Source organism: Armigeres subalbatus, chromosome 1, assembly GCF_024139115.2.
Source record: "Armigeres subalbatus isolate Guangzhou_Male chromosome 1, GZ_Asu_2, whole genome shotgun sequence".
NCBI classification, from domain to species: Eukaryota; Metazoa; Arthropoda; class Insecta; order Diptera; family Culicidae; genus Armigeres; species Armigeres subalbatus.
Window position 1 is genome coordinate 7118394 of NC_085139.1, and position 21091 is coordinate 7139484.

General features: G+C 41.9%; 1 protein-coding gene across 1 annotated transcript in view; it reads right to left on the reverse strand.

The window, feature by feature from the left end:
- LOC134220584 (thyroid receptor-interacting protein 11) overlaps positions 1 to 21091 on the reverse strand; it is a 252082-nt gene that overhangs the window by 27882 nt on the left and 203109 nt on the right. The window contains 3 exon segments of the mRNA XM_062699677.1: positions 3577 to 3780; positions 4112 to 4275; positions 7159 to 9794. Of these exon segments, the coding sequence (XP_062555661.1) occupies positions 3577 to 3780; positions 4112 to 4275; positions 7159 to 9794 (3004 nt within the window).

The window sequence follows — 21091 nt, forward strand, 5'->3', positions numbered from 1 at the left end:
CTGGCTTAAAAAGTGACATTTTACAAATAGGCTTCGTCATGATACTAATGAACAAGATAATCTGACTTTCTAGGCTTCACTTTCCTCTGATGAAAGAATAAAGCTTCGCCAATTCGAGATGTATGGCGCGAGTAACATTTTTTTTATGGAAAATTATTGAATAGAGTGGGGCGTCATGGTCATTTTTTCAAATCAATGGTTTTTCGAAGCCATTCTGGGTCCTGAACAACTGTGCAGAATTTGGGACCGATTGGTTGCTTCCTCGCTTTCCGCATCGCGTTTGAAGTTTGTATGGAAATTAGTATGGGAGAACGTATATTTATGCATTTCTTCTACTAGAGGTTTCAGTTTATCGTAAATCAAGTGGCACATTACGTTAAAGTATAACCCAAAGGATGCTGAAAAACTTTGCTGAAGAAGGCACGTTGCTGGAACGTCCACAAAGTTATAACGCTTCGAAGATTGAGTGTTCACCATATGCAAAAGAAATCATTTATTCTGCCAGCACTGCAGAACACATTACGTGGGCAATAATTTAACTGAGTGTTATTTCAAAATTATTGATTTTATAGTACTTTTGGAGCTAATGGGAGATATTCGGAATGCATTCACAAAGTAAAAATTCCGACTAGAAGGAAAATGGGTTTTGCCCTCTGACAATTACAGGTTGTCCGGTAGTGCTGGCTTAGAAACATTGATTTCTTGCATATGGTTAAAACAATCATTTTCGAAACGTAAATTGTTTTGTAGACCTCCCAGCTGCGTACCTTCTTCAGCAAAGTCTTTCGGCATCTTCCAGGCTATATGCTAACGTATTGAGTCACGTGATTGATGAAAAATTGAAGCCGCTAAAGAGTAAAAATGTAAAAAGTACGTTTTTCATACTAATCTCCATGTAAATTTAAAACGCGATGCGGCATCGAGGTCGCAATAATCGAATATTTTGCACAGTTGATTGGGAATCCCAAAACGATTCAAAAAACCTTGATCTCACTTGATCGGACGAAGTTTGCGTTTTCTCATACGACTGCGCCCCACTCTATAATTGAACACGTGTGATGCACTTTAGGTTTGTACTAAATAATTTAATTTAAAAAAAAAATGAGGATAATAAAGGTTGTTAATATGCATAGCAACGGAAACGTTTAATGTATTGTTTGGAATAATGTTGCATATCCATAGATTGCTTTGATGCTTCAAAATCGTCAACTGAAAATCACTCCCCTGTCATAAGACGAGTTTATACAATCCCATTGAATTCCACCACTTAATTGTATCTTGACAGATACGTATTTCGACCTCAACAGTAAGGCCGTCTTCAGTGTCTCGTACTTGACTCCACTACGAGAACACTGAAGAAACTATTCAATCTTATATTTAAAATTCCACTAAAAGCTCAAAATAATTTTCTTATGAAAATCACTGTCGTTCCTCTTGGGCCGCCAAGAGTAGATTCAAAATGAAGAAAAAACTAAACCGCATGTATAGACCACTTAGGAAGGAATTGAGAATATTTCCCATCCGGAAATATCGTTAATGGCACCAAGAAAATAACTTGCTGTCTTTGTCCCTGCTCGAAATTAGGAAGCACTTTTATCGTAAAAAACCAAAATATTCGGAGAAAAGAATGTATAAATCAATTTACTGGCAAAACTCGTAGTCCAATCCAAAAGTTATTTACATTTCATTACTATTACATAGCTTCACTACACAGTACACACATGAACGTAACATTGTGCACGGATTATAACCCAATGCTGACACCGCGGTGCCCGTAGATGAATTGCAAATCAAGCAGAAGTAAACGTTGAACATCGAACAAAGAGTGCAATCCAGGCTATTGCATAAGAAGACTGACCGAAGTGGACTCGATTACTGTCGTTGTGGTTGTCGTAAGGGGCTTTTAAGAGGTAAGGGTGATCAGAATACCCAATTAGATGCGTCATCGAAGATGGTCGTTGATTCCAATGAACTCCATTACATTTTTTTAAGATTTGAGTTTAAAAACGCGGTTTAAGGATGAGTCACATTGCACTGGTCGCGGTCTCACGCATGTTGGGCTTTTGACACATTCCACTTTTGTGACGATAATTGATCGCATGGCTGTCTGCGACTTGAGAGTCAAAGCAACCCTCCAGTCCAAAGCGACAGGTTTAAGGTCAAACCTATTTCTGGGTACTTATTCAAAAGGACGTATGTGATTTTGTAAACAAAGATTCAAACGTATTCAAACGTCGATTTGTCCGATCTGATGGCACTCCCACACAAACCAACACCACCAACAGGTAGCCGAAGGCTTCCCCTACCTGTCTGTGGTGATGGTTTGCGTGAAATGCTTTCAGATTGGACAAATCGACGTTAATCTTTATTTACAAAATCACATACGTACTTTTGAATAAGTACCGAGACCTACACGTATTGAACACCGTATCCATCAACACCGTCCACTACATTATGATGTAAAATGATCCAAACCGGTGCGTGATTTCGGTAAACAAAGTGCGTGAAGTGCAGATGAATGCTATGTGTGCGTAGGTGTGAATTTTGAATAGCTCATTGCTTGAAACCCGTGATTTGTTAACGACATTACTGTGCCTTGCTCACCATTGCCTTCACCATCGCGCGTCTACTGCCTGTCCACACTGCTGTTGTCCAATGATCGTGCGATGAAATGACAAACTGATAAAACTAAATGTGCAAATTGTAATGCCTTCTACATGTGAAGCTCCGAATTGCGGTTCCCCTGATATGTGTCACTTGTTAAGTCCGTTTTGAAAACACTTCAACTGGTTTTATTACCTTCAGGCACTGGCGTAATAACACTCTCAAACACAGAAAAAAAAATCACAAACATAATAAAAACGAGTATTAATGGTGAGAAAATTTTGACCATCTCGACTAAAAAGTGGATATCAGTTGGAATCCCGGGAAGCGAATAACGGTTGAGTAAGCCCAGAATTACCAGCTGATATTGACCTTTCAGTCGAACAATTAACCATCTCTCCAGGTGATCCCAGGTGTCGATCGATGCGTGTTTTTTGTGGATGTGCGTGCGTAATCGAGGTGAGTTGATTGTAATAAGGTGAAGGTGCAACTATGGCGCCCGGCCGTTGGGCGCCACTATACCGTGGTTCGCTCCAGGTTAACCATGAGGCAGGGTGGCGGTTGTTATTAATTGATGATTGATGTTAGTATCCGCCATTTAGAGGGAGAACCCTCGCCGGCGATGAATGCCTGATATGATGGAATATCAATCATTTTGTGCTTTATCTTCCGACAACACACCGTTGGACGGGGCCTTTTGCCGACACGCGGCAGTTTGTTTCAATAATTTTTGAGTGATTGTTGTTGAAGTAAGCTATTTTCTAATTGACAGACACAGGAAAGACGATAACGCTACAAAGTAACTGATAAGCGGTCTGCTAGTAGGTTGATAGAATCAGGAAATAATGCTGTTAGTATCGAGGAACTACATGCCCATACCGAGAACAGAAGAGGTTAAGAAAGAGACAATATCATGCAGAAAAGAGGGGTTCTATATAAAAATATGATTCTACTACAAAAACGGATACTTACATTCCTCTTTGAGCGATGCAACGGTTACTTGGGCAATCTCCAGTTGATCGGAAATGCGGGCCGCCGCCAGAAGTCCATTTTTGGCATCGGCCAACTGTTGATGCAACTGTCGAATATCTGCCTTGAGGTTCGCCTCCCTGGTCTGCGCTTGTTCCATCTCTTGTCGGATGGCGGTCGTGGCTAGTTCGATGTCCCGGTCGCGGTCTGTTTGGGGCAGGTGAAAAAAAAGCGAAAATTAGTAAACTAATGTGATGATTAAGATTAATATTAACAAGAAGATATAACAAAATATTATCCTCCACGGGTTATGAAGATGGCTGATAGAAATAAAAATGGCTGTGACCAATCCCCAGATAAAACACAGTGATTCTGTTCATCGCTGCAGTTAATATTTGTTACAACTTTGAGATTTTTTAAGTGGTTTGGATGCTTCTAGACAGTAGTAAAAACGAACTTCTTTTTTGATATCTAACATTTCTTACTAATCCTACAGTCAAAAAATAAAAATTATGTCAAGAAACATGAAAGTACTTACTATTTTGGAACTGCTCCAGCGCACACTGCAGATTCGTCAGCGAGGCCTGACTCTTCTGTTCCCGGTCGTCGGCTGCATTCAGCTTTGCCACCAGCTCGTCACGCCGCTGCTGCAACAGGTGGTACTGCGCCTGCAGTGTTTCGGCATGCTGATTCGCTCGAATGCTGCGGAAGAATCCCGCCGAAAATGTAAAAAAAAAATAACAACAAAACAATTACGTTAGGCAGAACAACATAGGGGCTGGGAATGAGTCAGCTGATTGTCTCCGTACCGGAGCTTTATGACGGACGCAGTCAAAATTTTGAACGCTCAATTAGCCGTTGCGCGGGGAACAAAGTGTATGGCAGAACAATGCTGTTCCCGCAATCAGTTTTGCGTATGAACGCACTTGTGTATGCTGTAACCCCAGTAAGCCATGACCAGACCGTGACAACGCAATGAAAATGTTTCCAAGGGTAGCTTTGATTAAGAAGATTTTCATATAGGTAACATTGGTGGGACTGAAAATGCTTACATCATGAAGGCAATACGACACGCTCTTTCCTACATCGTCCATGGGCTTCCCTTGCATTTGCTTTATTCGAGATCAAGGTCCTCATAGTACAAAACAAAACGTATCTTTTTTATTTGTTCGTTTCAATGAGTAAAACTGGAAGTTTACCCTTAAACAAGGGGTTATGGGCCCAGCGTAACGGTTAAAGATAGTGAATTCGAGTCCATGAATGGGCAACTGGTCGACAAATAAAATAAGATTACTTGGAGATTTGCCGTCGAAATTTATCCTTGGGAAGCCGTCAAACCCAAGAAGAATGTTGATGAAACGTTGAAGGCGATGGACGCCACGGAGAAGAAGGCTCGACGCGAGAAGTTGGATTGCTTTACCAGCTGATTCGAACCGATTTACAGTCCTACATAAGAATGGAAGCCTACGCAAACAGGATGTCATCAAACTCCAGTTGCCGGACTACCAAAGAAGTATGCCCAATGTTCATGGCTCTGATCAATCAATGGTCACTGGAGGGGCGGAGGATCTACAACCCTGGGGATGCCATGGACAGCACCGTCCCAGCACCAGGAGGTCCACGATGGAAGCAATTGTCAAATGATGTGATACAAGACCCTCCTTAAAAAAAGATATGAGGGCTGCAAAGTTGCCTGGACCATCCGCGAGTGAGTCCCGAACGCTGGTCGGGATCCCGTAAGCTCCACTGGGGATTTGATATTTGAGGCAGTGGCACAGGGAATGTACGCAGGATTGAGGACCCCGCAGATTTTGAACGTTGTTCGGAAAGAACTGCGGTCCTAATATTCTCAGATGGTTATCGTTTGTGTCCGTCATCGCGAAGCATCTGCAAGGAGGCCAGCAGCGGTGTTATCAGGAATTCCTCGGTGCCCTGGAATCCAAGCAGACGTCGTGTTCTGGCGCTTGTAAGCGAAAACGCTCTGGATCCAGGCTGCTCGCTCTGCAGGGCAAAATAACGAGTGTGTCTCTGCGATGAAAGCCGCGACGGCTTCTGTGGAAAAATATTGTATATTCCGATATCATGAGTTTTGGACCGGTGACTCTGATTCTGACTTCACGGCATGAAACCGACCCATCCGCAAAATAAATTAACTCTGGTTTGGCAGCTGTCTTTTACCTCAGCAGAATTAGTGGGGTAGAAAGGTTAGAATCCGATGAATGGAAGCATCAAGCACTTTTAAGATTTTACGGTTTTGGATGGGGAGTTCCGTCAATTTGATGCTCGGACCAGACAGTTGATGTCTCCCTTGACAAACGTACCCATGAACGCATTTGCTGGATGTCATGGAGGGCCCTACAGAAGTGACCCAATGGAGAACTGCGTTTACGGCGGGTACTAATTCGAGTTCGTCCGGGTAGGTAGGGGCGGTAGGAAACGAAAAAACCTGTCCATGCCGGCAAGAAGTAGGGTGACAGCCAGGGCCGACCCTTGGAGCACACCTGTTTCTGCCTGGCAGGTCCTCGATGCTTGGTTTGGTACGCCCCATGAGGAAGTATCGGACAAAGGCCAAAATGCCCATCCGGATATCTGACACAGGAAGGGGCGATTTACCGTCTTTAAGATATCGAAGGAGATAAGATTGGCTGATTGTCCCTACTTGAAGGCGTAATGGAGGATGTCTCCAAGACAGACGAAATAAGAGCCCGTTCCATAGCCAGGGTGAAAGGTGTGCAGCCGATCCCTAAGTGGGTTGATCTTACATCATAGTTCGGCGAAAAAACTGCGGTTTCTACCGGAGGCTACTACGGCGAGTATAGTAGGTTCGGTGTTTTACACCAGCGTCACTAGAGTGGATCCGACAAAGGAGGCTAATAGCTAAGGACGGTTGCCATGGCAGTTCATAAAGAAGGAGAAAAAGGAAAGTGAACGGAAAAGAATAAAGTTACGAAACACGGAAAGTGTGTCTATGTGCCTATGCTTCTAAAATACCGCTGGAAGCTGGGACATCGCTAGAGAGTAACATCGAATATCATATTTCGACTACACCAACATAATTGCGGGTTCATCAACAAAGCCGTTAGCACGCATGGATAAATTGTCCAAGCTTAATGGACTGACTGTTTCCGTTTATAATAGTACAATGGTGGTAGTTGATTTTCATTATTTAAAACTTAAAAATATATCATTGGGAACGTCCACAAATTACATAACTCTTAGATCAATACACAATTTTCAGAAGCTTCATACAAAAAGTGTGACATAGGGGGGAGGGGGGTTGAAAAGTCGATCCATACACAATTTTCAGAAGCTTCATACAAAAAGTGTGACATAGGGGGGAGGGGGTTGAAAAGTGCGTTACGTAATTAATGGATCTTCCCTTCTTATTTGTTTGTTCCCATAGTAAGGTGCCTGCCAGAGTAGACGCGTCTACGCGACGCGGCGCGAAAATTGCACACAAAGGAATAACAATCAATAATAAGGAGCTGTCAAATCGTATGGACGCTTCGCTTCGCTTCGCACTTCGCGTCTACTCTGGCCGCACCCTGAGACAGAAAGACCTAGACAGTATGCAAGAAAACTCACCTTGCCGACGTGAGCGCGTTCGTGGACTTCTTCACGTCGTCCTCCAGGGCTTGCAGTTTCCGCTGGGTTTCCTCGTAGCGCTGCTGCAGTTCCACCGTTTCCTGGGTGTGAGCTTCCTCCGTCTCCAGCAGATGCTGCCTCAGCCGGTCCAGATCCTTGGCAAGGTTGTTCGTCTGCTCGATCGCTTCCTGCTTCTCCTGCTGCACCAGCTTCTGATTGTTCTGCTCAATCAATAGGTTGTTGGTTAGAATTTCGGATTTTTCCCTCAGGAACTGGATTTGGTCGACCATTTTGTCAAAGTCTCCCAACTTTTTAGTTTCGGCCTCGAGCGAAGCTAGTTTTGCACGCAAAATTGGACATTCCGCACACTCCGTTGGAGGTTTGTCTTCATTCTTAGCGACCATTTCGGTTTGCAAAAGTTGACTCAGACGTTGAATCTCCGCGTGGTACTGGACGTTCTCGTTGTGTTTGGTCGTAATCAACTGAACCAAATTATCCTTTTGTTGGGATAGCATTTCTATCATTTGACTCAGTTCATTGTATTTGGCCTGACTCGAAGTGGAAAGTCCTTCTAATTCCAATTTCAGCTTGTCCAGTTCCTCTGTTTTCTGTGCCAGTTGATGCTCAACTTCATCTTTTGCCACTGCCAAACCAGTTGATTTCGTCGATTCGGCTTCCAATCGCTCTTGCAGGATTTGCAATTCTTGCTGAGATGAACTTTCACTGGAAGTTTTCAACGCATTTGCTTCCTCATGATGCCTTTCCAAGTCTGCTTGTAGCTGCACAATTACAGATTCCTTTGCTTCCAGTGATTTTCGCAATTCAGCTATCTTAGACTCAGAAGTTTTGACATTTTCCACGGAATTCTGCTGCAGCTGTTGTAATTTCAAAACTAGACTAGCGTGATCTTCATTGATAGTCGTCAGCTGAGCTCGTAAACTCTCCGATTCCAACCTATACTTCTCAGTTTCATCTGGAATTTCTGTAGACAATTCCTGACTCTTCATTTCACTAATCTCAAACAACAAATTACTCTTCTCGCCTTCAGCAGTATCCAACGCCAACCGTAGATCCTTGATAGCTCTGCTTTTCTCGTCTAACGTTATCTGGCAGCTTTCCACCTTCATTTCCAGTTCTTCTCTTTCCTCGAGCACTTCCTCCAGTTTCTTGTTGATCTCCTTATACTCATCGTCTAAGCTTTTGTTCAATCGGCTGCAGTCTTCCAGTTGCTTCTCCAGAATCACAATGCTGTCCTCGGCGTTCTCGTTGATCGTTTCCAGCTTCTTGCACTTCAAGTTTTCGATCTCCGCTATCAGCACATCGTTGTTCTTCATCAGATTGGAGCATTCCTTCTCGTACTCCAGCAGATCCGCCTCCAGGGTGTCCTTGTTGTGCTGAATGCGGGTATTCTCCGCCTTCAGGAAGTTCAGCTTGTCCTGCCATTCCCTCTCCTTGGCGTCCAGCTGAACGGAATTGTCGATGATTGCACTCTTGAGTTCGTTGCGAAGATCGCTCGCCTCCTGCTGCAGCTGTTGAACAAGTTCTTCGTTGTTTCGCTGCTGTTCTGTTCGCTCAAGCAGTTCCTTCTGTTCGTCGAGTTTAGTTTGCAGGTCTTTTTCAATCTTCTGAAGTGCAAGATTGTCTTCCTGAAGACGATCGCAGTCGGTTTTCCATCGCTCCGATTCGGCTTGTAGATGTTCCAGCGTTCTACGCAGCTCTTCGATCTCTGTCTGGTCCTCTTTCGGTTGCAGTGCTACAAATACTTCTTCCTCGGCTTTTTGTTTGAATTGGTTTAGCTCTGCTGTCAAGTTGAGGTTTTCTGATTCAAGTTTGTCGCATCGAGACATGGTCGATTCGAGTTCGCTTTTAACATATTGATTGTCATCTTTCATGGCAGCCAAGAATTGTTCTAGCTCTATTTTTTCTGCCACAGCGGCATTGCCTCGCTGTTGAGCTTCCATCAGTTCATCTTGAAATCTTTTCTCCGACTGATCTAACTTGCTCTGTAACTCTTTAAGTTTTCCTTCCAACCCTGCTACAGTTTCTACGTTTGCAACAACAATCCTCTCCAATTCAGATTTCAATCTAACACTCTCCTGACAAGAACCAACATAGCTTTGTTCTAATTTTGCGTATTTGACTTTGAGTGCCTCTAACTCTTTCGTCACAGCTGCTTCGCCGTGCATCACCCTCAGATCCTCCTCTAACCTGTTGCATTTCTCCTGCAGTCCCTTTTTGGCGCCCAACAAGTTTTCCACTACCAGCTCGTGCTGTCGGTCAAGCTCCTCAATGTTCTCGTTCAACTCGCGATTTTCGCTACTGACCTGCGTGAGTTTCTCGGTGAGCAGAGCATTCTCCAGCTGCTGCTTCTTCAGCTGATGCCGGATATCGCCCAGCTGACGATGTAGCCGTTCGATGATTTCCCCCTCGGACGCCGGGGCTTCCAGCGGAATCGTGGTAAGATCCGTCCCGGACCGAGGAGAATCATTCTCGTCGCCCTTCTTCGAAGAAGACGATGTGGATGACACATTCTGTTCCGGATCCCAGAACCAGCTGTCTTCGAGGGCGGATGATGTGGTGGGCTGGGCTGCTAATGACGTCGTTGCCGTTGATGTGCTTGGACCATGCTGATCGACCTGGAAAAGAGATTAGAAAGAAGCGCATTCAGAATTTAGATCAAGGTAGGCGGTCGTTTTAATGTCTTCAAAGAAGAGCTCATTATGATTGTAAATGGTGAATTCTGAATGCCTTGTAATAAAGCAAACATGATTTTGTTATGACACATCGCCTACGGCTTCGTGTTGCCACATTCTTTACCGCAAGCTTATCGTCGCTCTTTAAACAGAGAAAAACCATTCACATGACAAATATTTGCAGTTTATGCAGATAAGGCCCAAGGCATGAATCAGTAACTATGCAAATATGAAGAAATAAATGGCCATTTCATCGTTGTTCAAGGGTCGAGGCTGGTTCGGTATTTTGCAAAACCACGCCTTATTTCAAACGGTCAGCCTAAAATAAATATGTTACCGCAATCATCAGAGCACAAATTTATAGCGATCCTTCAATGTTCCGGTCACGTCGCTCGTAGATAGTCTCGTGACCTTCACTTGTCGAAGCGTTACTCCCTACTCTGAGTTTTGTTTGACTTTGTAATACTGGCAGTCGCCATCTTCGATGACAAACATTTTTCACTGCAGCCAGCTCGGAAGTGTAGTTCATAGCCTACTGCAGAAAATTGCATGTTTTAGAGCCCTTGAGTGCATCTAAGCAGGCAGCGTCAGCCACGAGGGGACTTTCGTTCCGTGAGAGCGCACAACAATGGCCAGCGAAAATCGTTTGTGTATGATTAATGACAGCCTATTTCGAAATTGTATAAACACGAATCTGGCGAACAAGCCGTTCGTCGCCGGATAGCTTGTAGAGTTTGATAGCCAAGCGATTTAATCCTACGCAGCGTCTATAATCATCCGAATTCGTCGAGCGTTGCAGCGGAGTACCCATTCGGAGAACGGACGGTCGTTGTCGATTGCATGCTGGATTTCATAAATCACACACAACTGACCTTCCATGTGGGACCGCTGAAGCGGACATGTCTGTGCTGATTGCTTACGACGACAGGAATATACCGGATTACATATACCACACGCGATGGAGCGTCGCTGCTTCACCCGAGGAGATTGCCATCATCGTCATCGTTATCGCTCGCTATGGACGTCATTCAGAACGATCTTGCAAGCAGCAGCACAGGCCATTCCAGTCGAACTTATAGTCACATGTGCACTTGACCGTGTACGATAGCGCGATGATATCGCAATATCCGCATCATCAGATTCGAAGTGTAAGCGTTGCATAACTCACAAACAGTAGGCTTTACCACTAATTAATTTACGTTTGTCACCGTCGGCCGCAGCCAGCTTGGATCATGAATTATAATTCATGATTATCTACGTCAACAAAACGCTTGCCATTTAGGCTAAGTTCAAATGCAACTTAGCGATTAGTTGACAAGCGATCGTGTATTCGTAAGCCATGGACGGTGGCCTTCCATGAATCATACAAAGGCAGCGGGGGATACGGTCGGTACGTGACACCGACTTCTAATTGTCGCAAATCGCCAACCAGTGTGGTGTGTGGTTGACAAAAACAAAACGCAAACCCGTGTGGCGAGATGTCAATGTGTACTTTGATCATTATTGCTTTATTATGTTCTCGCTGTCATCTCTGATGTTTACCGCCAGCGCGATCGCCGAGCAATGCAGCCCTGCAGCAGCGATGCGCGAGTTAATGGAGCCTGGTAGTTAGCCACCTACCAAACCTATCCGGGAGGGGGTCGAACGCTGGTAACAACATCAGCATGTAATAGAATTAAACCGATGCGATGATGGCCAACGACGACAAATGACGATTGCTCAAACGAGCACGTTCCTCATCGCGTCGCGGTATGCAAATGAATAAATCCCATCTGCCTGATTTGATGCATGCGGTTTATGGCACTTGGGCCGTTGCGTTAGGACGCGAGAAGGTATTGAAGGAGTTTGGTAATTTATACGAACGACAAGTTGGTTTAGGAATGATTTCATCATTGGAATACTTATCTTGTGATCTGTTGAACTAGTAATCACAGCTAAGCACGTTGTTTATTTATGGATTACTAGGAGCTATCTACATATGGCCAGTTTTGATAAAATCGTTCTTAAATTTCAATCATTGAGTACTCTCGAGCGAGAAAACTCGTTCAAGTTTATTAAGAAAAATATTTCGCATAACGATTTTTTTTTATCGGCCCTAGCCCTAGCGAACGGCTTTCAATCTGATGATTTTCAAATATCTTTCGTTTATCTACTTCCTCATACTTTGAGTAGAACTGACTGATAAAGTCGATAAACAAATCATTCATTTCCATCACGGTCGTAAAATCTGTTTCATTTCACATAACTTGTCATAAGACGAGTTCGTACCATTCCATTTAATTCCACCACATTTACATTTGACAGATACGTATTTCGACCTCAGCAGTATGAAGCTATCGGTTCAATTTATCGACCGTTCGGTGTTATTGCGGGACTTGATTTGGCATGGAGTAATTAAATTAGAGAAAGGCAGAGATTTTCCATTTTCCGACGTTTCGGCGCAAAATTCATTGCGCCGAAATGTCGGAAAAAAGAAAATCTCCGTTTACCTCTAATTTAATGACTGGCTTCCAAACCAAATCCCGCAGTAAAGCTATCAGTACACTGTTTGCCATAATGACAAATCTAGGAACTTTCTTCAAATAGGCGAAATTGATTCTGATCTTGGTTTTTTGGAATAGTTACTACGCATTTAATTCGGATTATTTTGGTCAACTAATGCACTCAACAGAAATAATAGGTAGCGATCTATCTGGTAGTAACGTTAGTCGAACGAAATATGACTCCATCAAGTACAAGACACTGAAGACGGTCTTACTGTTGAGATCGAAATTCGTATCTGTAAAAAATACAATCAAGTGGTGGAATAAAACGGAATTGTACGAATAAGTTCGAAACTGACGACATTCGAATTCGAAACTTGCGACATTCCACTAAAAGCTCAAAATAAATTTTCTTATCATTTTGCATAAGTTTTCCATGCAGAATTGCATAGTTTCACTGATTTGTCGAATCACAATCCGTTCCTGAAAGCATGCTTACACGTGCAAAAATAATTATATTACTAGTCAAACCTACCCGATCTTGCTCGGCTTATTTTTTTTACCTATCTGTAAATCGTTTAGTTGATTGCAGCTTCGTCCTCTAGATTGATTATAGTTCGAGCTTGATGGTTTCTTCAGAACTCATGAAAGCATAGTATTTTTATATTTGTTCAACTTTCCCTACGAAATGTTCTTTTTTCCATATTTCATGTTTCATATACAGTTGATCCCAAGACGAATCAATTAGTGAGAAATTTTCTTTCAAATCGGTCCATACGTTTGTAGGTTATATTGCCTCAAAAGAAATGTGAACGCATTTTTATATATAGAGATTCTAGTTATACAAAGAACGTCATTTCACAATTTTCAAAAATTAAAAAACACTACATTGATTATGCTTGTAGAAAATGCTGATAACGTAAGAATCACAAGGAAGCTTAAACCATATGATATGGTTTCCAAATGTTATTACAGTTCCGAATTCATTTCCATTGATAGTAGACAATGTGAACCATATCTCAGTAAATTTTAGAAAATGGTGTCAGGCCATTAGGCCGAAGGCCGTAAGGCCGAAGGACATTTGGCCGAAGGTCATTAGGCCGAACGGTCATTAGGCCGAATGGCCATTAGGCCGAATTAGCAAAAAAAGCAAAAAGTGAAAAATGAGAAGTTCTTCCTTCTCCCTTCTTGTATCTTCCTTCTTCTTCCTTCATTCTTCCTTCTTCTTCCTTCATTCTTCCTTCTTCTTTCTTTCTTCTTCCTTCTTTTTTCTTACATCTTCCTTCTTCTTCTTCTTCTTCTTCCTTATTCCTTCTTTCTTCTTCCCTCTTCTTTCTACCTTCTTTCTTCTTCCTTAATCATTATTTCTTCTTCCTTTTTTCTTCTTCCTTAGTCATTATTTCTTCTTCCTTTTTCTTCTTCCTCCTTTTTTCTTCCTTCTTTCTTCTTCCCTCTTCCTTCTTCTTTCTTTTTTTCCGTTTACTTCCTTCTTCTTTCTTCTTTCTCCCTTCTTCCTTTCTTCTTCTTCCTTCTTCCTTCTTCTTTCTTCCTTCTTTCTTCTTCCTTCTTCATCCTTCCTTCTTCCTTCTTCTTTCTTCCTTCTTTCTTCTTCCTTCTTCCTTCTTCCTTCTTCCTTCTTGTTTCTTCATTCTTACTTCTTCCTCCCATTTCTTTTTTCTTCTTCCTTCTTCCTTCTTCTGTCTTCCTTCTTCCTTCTTCCGTTTTCCTTTTTCCTTCTTCCTTCTTCATTCTTTCTTCTTCCTTCTTCATTCTTCCTTCTTCCTTCTTCCTTCTTCCTTCTTCCTTCTTCCTTCTTCCTTCTTCCTTCTTCCTTATTTCTTTTTCCTTCTCCCTCTTCCTTCTTCCTTCTTCCTTCTTTCTTCTTCTTTCTTCCTTCTTTCTTCTTCCTTCTTCCTTCTTCCCACTTCCTTCTTCCTTTTTCCTTCTTCCCACTTCCTTCTTCCTTCTTCCTTTTTCCTTCTTTCTCCATTTTCCTTTTTTCTTTTTCCTTCTTCTTCCTTCTTCCTTCTTCCTCCTTTCTTCTTCATTCTTCCTTCTTCTTTCTTCCTTCTTCCTTCTTTTTTCTTCCTTCTTCCTTTTTCCTTCTTCCTTCTCCCTTCTTCCTTCTTTCTTATTCAGTCTTACTTCTTCCTCCCATTTCTTCCTTCTTCCTTCTTCCTTCTTCTTTCTTCCTTCTTCTTTCCTCCTTCTTCTTTCTTCCTTCTTCTAACTTCCTTCTTTCTTCTTCCTTCTACCTTCTTCCACCCTTTTCCTTTTCTTCTTCTTCCTTCTTAATTCTTTCTTCTTCCTTCTTCCTCCTTCCTTCTTCCTGCTTCCTGCTTCCATCTTCCTTCTTCCGTTTTCGTTCTTCCTCCTTCCTTCTTCCTTCTTCTTTCTTTCTTCTTCCTCCCTTTTCCTTTTTTATTCTTCCTTCTTCCTTCTTACTTCTTCCTCCTTTTTCTTTTCTTCTTCTTCCTCACTTCGCACTAGTCACTTCTCACTCCCCAGTTCTCTTTCGGCCTAATGACCGTTCGGCCTAATGACCATTCGGCCTAATGGCCTTCGGCCTAATGACCTTCGGCCTAATGACCCAGCATCATTTTTGTTTTTGTTTTGGAAGATCTTTGAAAATATCAAGGAATATTTTTTTTCAAAACTCCAGAATAAAATGCTTCGAAACTTACAAAAAATCGTTGGAATATTGGAACATTACATGGTCGTTACATGCAGAGAGAATTGCTTGCAATTGCAGGCTACATTGCACTCTTTTGAGAGCTGGAGCAAACTAAATAGCTTGGAGTTCTGCGTATGAAAATTAAATATTATTACTTTTTGTAGAATGTGGCGTCTGATCATATTCGACTTGTACTCTTTTTCTGGCGAAAAACTGAAGTCAAAGATATTGGTGTAATAAACGGCAAGGAACTGACATTTCGGTCAAACTATGAAGATGTGATTTCGGCGGCGAACAAGCAACTTGGCTCTATCTTCAAGATATCCGATGGTTTTAGTGATCCTCTCTGCCTCAAATCATTCTACTGTGCTTTAGTTCGCACCATTTTGGAATCTTGGGTACTGGTGTGGTGCTCACATACAGTAGGAATAGGATTGACGGCATTGAGGATGTTCAATGGAAATTTGTTCGACTGGCACTTCGGACCGGAACCTTCCTTGGCGTGATCCTGCGCATCTTTCTCCTTATGAACACCGACGCAACTTAATTGGCTTAGAATCGCTGGAAAACAGGAAATCTGCAATGCAAGTCGCTTTAAGTGCTTTAAAGACTCAGCTTTGCCTTCTGTATTCTATTGGTAAAACCCACAAGACCCCTCCCTTCCATCTATTTCAACCTTCACCTGTAACCTGTAACAAGCAAACAGTATGTGGCCGCATCCTGAATTCCACCCTGTATGTGCCTCATTTCCCGTACCCTTTCACGATTCCAAAGCACCTCTCACTTAAAACGGTTACCAATCTCCACTCACCCCAAGAGGGGTAGTTCATGAGCGGAACCGACAACGATGGTACAAAAAATAATTAAAAACGGTAAAATCGGATTCACTCGTATTGCCTTAAGATTTTCGGGCTTTGGCTTGGCTTGCTAACAGGAGTTAGATTTAATTCGTTTCAGACCGCCTTAGTGAGCAGCATCAGTACGCGTCGCGTGAAATCTGTAGCTGTAAGTTTCAATTGTTGAAAAGACGTGTACTTATACTTTGTTTTAGTTTCCTTAGGTACAAAAAACGATTCGGTATTTAGTAGTGCTAAATAAAGTGACCAAAGAGTGCTATAAGTAGGTAGTTAGCAGATAAATTGTTAAAAATAGTCAAAAACACACGTTAACACAATTGTACTTCCACTACTAGAGTAGAACAAAATATCGTTAAACCGTTCCCAACGATCACTACTACCGAACAATATATCCTAGAAGAAGAAGATGAATTTCCATATATTATAAGATTGTGAAATGTGTGGTTTAAGGGTGGCTATGGGAGAGATTTATCAACCATGAGGCCAGAATTATTAACAATGGTGGATAGGTCCCAAAACGGGCATTTTTCTTTGTATTCGACAGCCATCTTGCCGGGGCGCAAACTATTGTGTCTTCCATTCGAAAGAGACGCGAGAAACGTTTGACCAAGCCGTCACAACGTCAACGATCGTCGGCCACGGGTTGGAATGGCCAATTCCACGTTGCCAGAAGCCATTACCAATCAACCAAGATCCACTTCCGTGGTCCGTAGCTGATCAAGAGCCGCTTCCGTGGTCCGTGGTTCAGATCCTCGGAACCAAGAGTGGTACCTGCTGCCTGTTACCCGACAACCACGGCCAAGTCTAATTTCCCAGCTAGAGGTGGCGTGCTTCTGGTGAACAAAATCGACTCTCGTTGCCCAGACTGTTAAACGTCACTCGTTCGGCCTACCGCCACCCTCTTGGTCAGAACTCCAGCTCGATTCTCGTGGCCCATACGGCTCGACAACGCTCGGGAACCATCTCATGGCGGTCGGCCAACTGCCGCCTCCGTTATCAAGAACCCAGCCCAGAGAGCATCGTCGGTTGATACACGCGGGAACATTTGGTCTATTATCGAGCACGTCACTCATTAGACCACTACCACCCGATAAGACCCATAACCACCACCATAAGTAACCACAAGAAAATCGCAAGTAGCATGAGACGTCACATTAGGTTATGCAGAAATTACCAAAATTATGTCTAGTGCCCTATAATTGTATAATAAATATAATACTAGTTAAAATGCAATTCCACTCTGGCATGGAAACTTTTCATAGTGTTTGAAAGCTTACTACCGGTTATAAATTTGTTAACGTATTCCGGACTCAAGTGGAGTCTCCTCCCTTAGCGGTTCGTTCTGAAGTAGGTTTAATCCTGTGGCTTTTTAGCAGATTCAATCATTTGGCAAATACCGATAGTTTTCGGTCTTTGAGATTTGTTCATGAGATCACTCTAATTGTCGTGAGTTCTGTTGGCAACGTTCCAGGAGTGAGAGAATCGAATGACCGCTTCCGATAACCATAGTATCCGTCTACATCCCCTCCCCAGCGGAAATTTATCAAATCTTCAAAACAAAATGGTGAGTATTCTCAATAACCTCCCATCATCCGCAGTCGTCCTGGGCGACCATCCATAATTTAGGCAATTAACTTTGTTCAAGCTATTAATATTGAACGTGCGTTCTAGTTATACTGAAGGTGATCACCTCCGATTTTTCTTCAATGCCTACAAAAAATGTAGGCAATTATTGTGTGAAAATATACATTACTAATGTTATAATTTTGATATGAAATAAAACTGGCCGAGGACACATTTTTATCGAATTATCTAATTATAACACACGCTTTTAACATAATTATAACATAATTTTAAATAACAACCATTGATAGAATTAAGTTAAAATATTGTTATGGTTTCCTGAAAAAACGACATCTAGTCGACGACCCACGCCTCGACAAAATCCGCTCCAGTCACCAGGCCGCCAGAAACGGCTGCCGACAAACTCTGCGCGAAGCCAAGGACAAAGCCTGATCCAGGTCCACTTTCTCGATGGCATCACCCTGGAACAATCCTCGATGGAGCTCTGGAGCAGCATCAATTCAGGGAAAAAGACGCGCCAGCGGAATCGCTCTCTCCGTTGACGGCGTCATACTTAGAGATCCCACGACCACAGCCGACACACTTGTCGACCATTTTTACCAGCAACAGTCGTACCTTGAGTATCCCGAAGCATTCTGTAGGAGAGAGTTTTTTCAGAAAACGAACAATTCAGTGTAACTTTCATTTTCAAAATGAGATATGGACATGTTTTATATAAGAGATAAAAGATCAGACGACAATATCAATATTTTGCACTAAATTATCATGAGCAGATAAAGTTATGTTATTTGTGAGAAGTCATCAGTATCATGTGCCATATTAGTTTGTTCTTACCCATAGCATATCTTGATGTTTAAATGATATTTCGGTGCAGGCTTTAGATATTGTTGCCTGTTATTTTATCTCTTATATCAACCAAGACCATATAATGTTTTGTTATTCTGTTCATGGTTTCTGCCCAGGGTTGATTATATGGGGGTGAAGGATCACTGGGAAAACGGGAAGAGTGTGGGAAAGGGGTATTGTTTGAACAATTTAGATTAAATGCTGAACCCCTGGATCGATTTCAACCAAATTTTATACACAATTTCTCTATCCTAAGGGAGAGATCATAGATTGGGGTGAGAGAAAACGAGCAATTTGGCGTAACTTCCAACCTCCATTTCCGATTTTAACCAAATTTGGTACAAATATTAACTTTCCATGGAAAGAAATTAGCCAGGCGTGGGCTGAAAATTTCTTTAACCTTCCGGGACTCGCTTAGTCCTGAATCTCATGCAGTCTCGCCTCCACTGTGTACGACAAGCGAGCTTTTTTAGGTAGTGTTGTACTTTTAACAACGGCGCGAGTCCTCGAGGGTTAATGAAGATAAAAAAACTGTACATGGAGACGATTATAAGGAATGAGAATGTCATTGGGAAAAGGGGAAGGGGTGTTTTTCGCAAAAGTTTAGTGGTGTATTTAGCGTCTTCGATTATGGCAGCAACTGATGGATCATAACATGTTCTCGAAGCTTACTGATCTGTTCGTCAAACTCTTCCCCTACAGAGTACAGAGCTTCGACAGAACCTGTTTTTAAATTGACATTTCTCGTTAAAAAAATAACACGCTCAATCGGTTGTATACTATTTCGCCGAAAAACATTTCGCGGAATTCTTTTTCGCGGTACGACATTTCGCGGAATGTATCAACTCTCCGAAACACATTTCGCGGAATGAACCTTTTTTCCGAAAGACATTTCGCGGAATGTACCTTTTCACCGAAAATCATTCCGCGGAATGCCATTTGGCGGAATTCAGTTAAAATAATTATTATTCAAATATTTAACGATTTCTGCTTAATTACATGAAATCCGGGCTTATTTTTTTTGGATTTAATGCAAAACCGAACCCGACCCCAACCCGAGAATTTTTGCATTCGTAAACTCGACCACTCGACCTGAACCCAACATAATTTAATTATTTAAGCCCGCACAAAAGTTTTCCCCGGAAAATTCATACTAGATATTTTCTTGTTCTCTTTAAATTGAAAAAAATGTAAGCCCAAACAACGAACTAGCCTCACAATTAACAAAACTGAATAAAATAATTTTCAGTATTTTATTTTTTAAACCCGTAGCCGACCCGAACCCGATATTGTACTAAATTTCAAACCCGAACCCGACGCAAACCCATCGAGTTTCAAAACCTGAAACACCACCATATCTACTGCCCGGTATGAGGCGAAAGAAGTTGCTATTATCTTCTTTCAAAGAACGCGTCTACCCGGTATAAGGTGAAGGAAGGAGTAACCAGGGCTGGTAGCGATAAATGCCGTTCAAAATAGTGACTTAGTGACCAACGATGACGAAAAAAGTGACCAAATAGTGACTTTCAGATGCAGAAAAAGTGACCAAATAGTGACTTTTGTATGAAGTATTGAACAGGTAGTGAGCTGAGTTGAATTTGCATTGTCACTGTGTAACTCGTAGTAGATTGGAAACTGCTACGAGTTACACAGTGACAATGCAAATGCAACTCAGCTCACTAGTGATATGTATCATATTTTTTTCAAATCCTTATCTAGAATGATATCAGAAATCAAGAAAAGACAAAAATTAGAAAAGCATGAGGACTACTACTGCTGGCCGTGCCCATCTTCACCGTAACTAGGGAGAGTGATTTTTAATAATTAATAATAACATTTTTAATAATAACAAATTTAAATCCCTAGAAGTTTGATCAGCAAGGAGTGACACTAATCTTCTTAGCAATGTCACTCCCAACGTCACCTTTTCATTTCGGTTGGTACGGATGTCCCCGTTTCTTCCTTTCGTGAATTCAAAACTTTTTGTTGATCATTATTGATCATCATGTTATTCATTACTGAATAATCTGATTGCCGGGGAGTTATGAATTATCTCCCAATTTCAAGCCTGCAAGGTGGGCCTGGCCGTTTTAATATTCGTATCATATTTATGATACGCTGCAAATATTAATGCTGATAAGAAAGTGTTCGGAAACAAAACCGACATTTCCAGGATGCTTTTCAATACTGACTGTGCATATGCTAAGACAAGACAAGACAAGATAACAAATTTAAATACATACAGTGCCCATTTACCATTTGCCATTCGAGCCCCTGATCTCGGTTGCCCGTGAACCGATGTTACTAAAAAATTACCAGGACTCAGATATAAGATGAATTTTACCATACATAAGTTTCGACCGGTGCCAAATCTTCGCCGACTGAAATCCAATTCGCGCCAACTACACGAAAAATATCAATTCTTGTTATCACAATTTACTGAACGTTTTCTCTTCCAGTGCGCTTTATATAATAAAACTGATTTTTTACATTTTTTAAAAATATTTATTAAGGAGACTTTCAATACTAGGCTGGCTTGTCTCCAATTTTTACATGATTTTACCACATTTGAAAAGAGCAAAGAAAATATCAATAAGTATCACATCCCTTCTAGATGGTCCTGTTCACCTACGTTCCGAAACTAAGCAATCAAGAATGAAGCAGTCAAAATTATGTCTATAATCAACGTTTTATAGAGAAAATTATGGTTGCAGCTTTGTTGTAATTGTTGATAATTAGACAAACTTACGTGAAAATTAGGTAATAAAATAATCTAAATTCGTTTTTCGAAAAAAA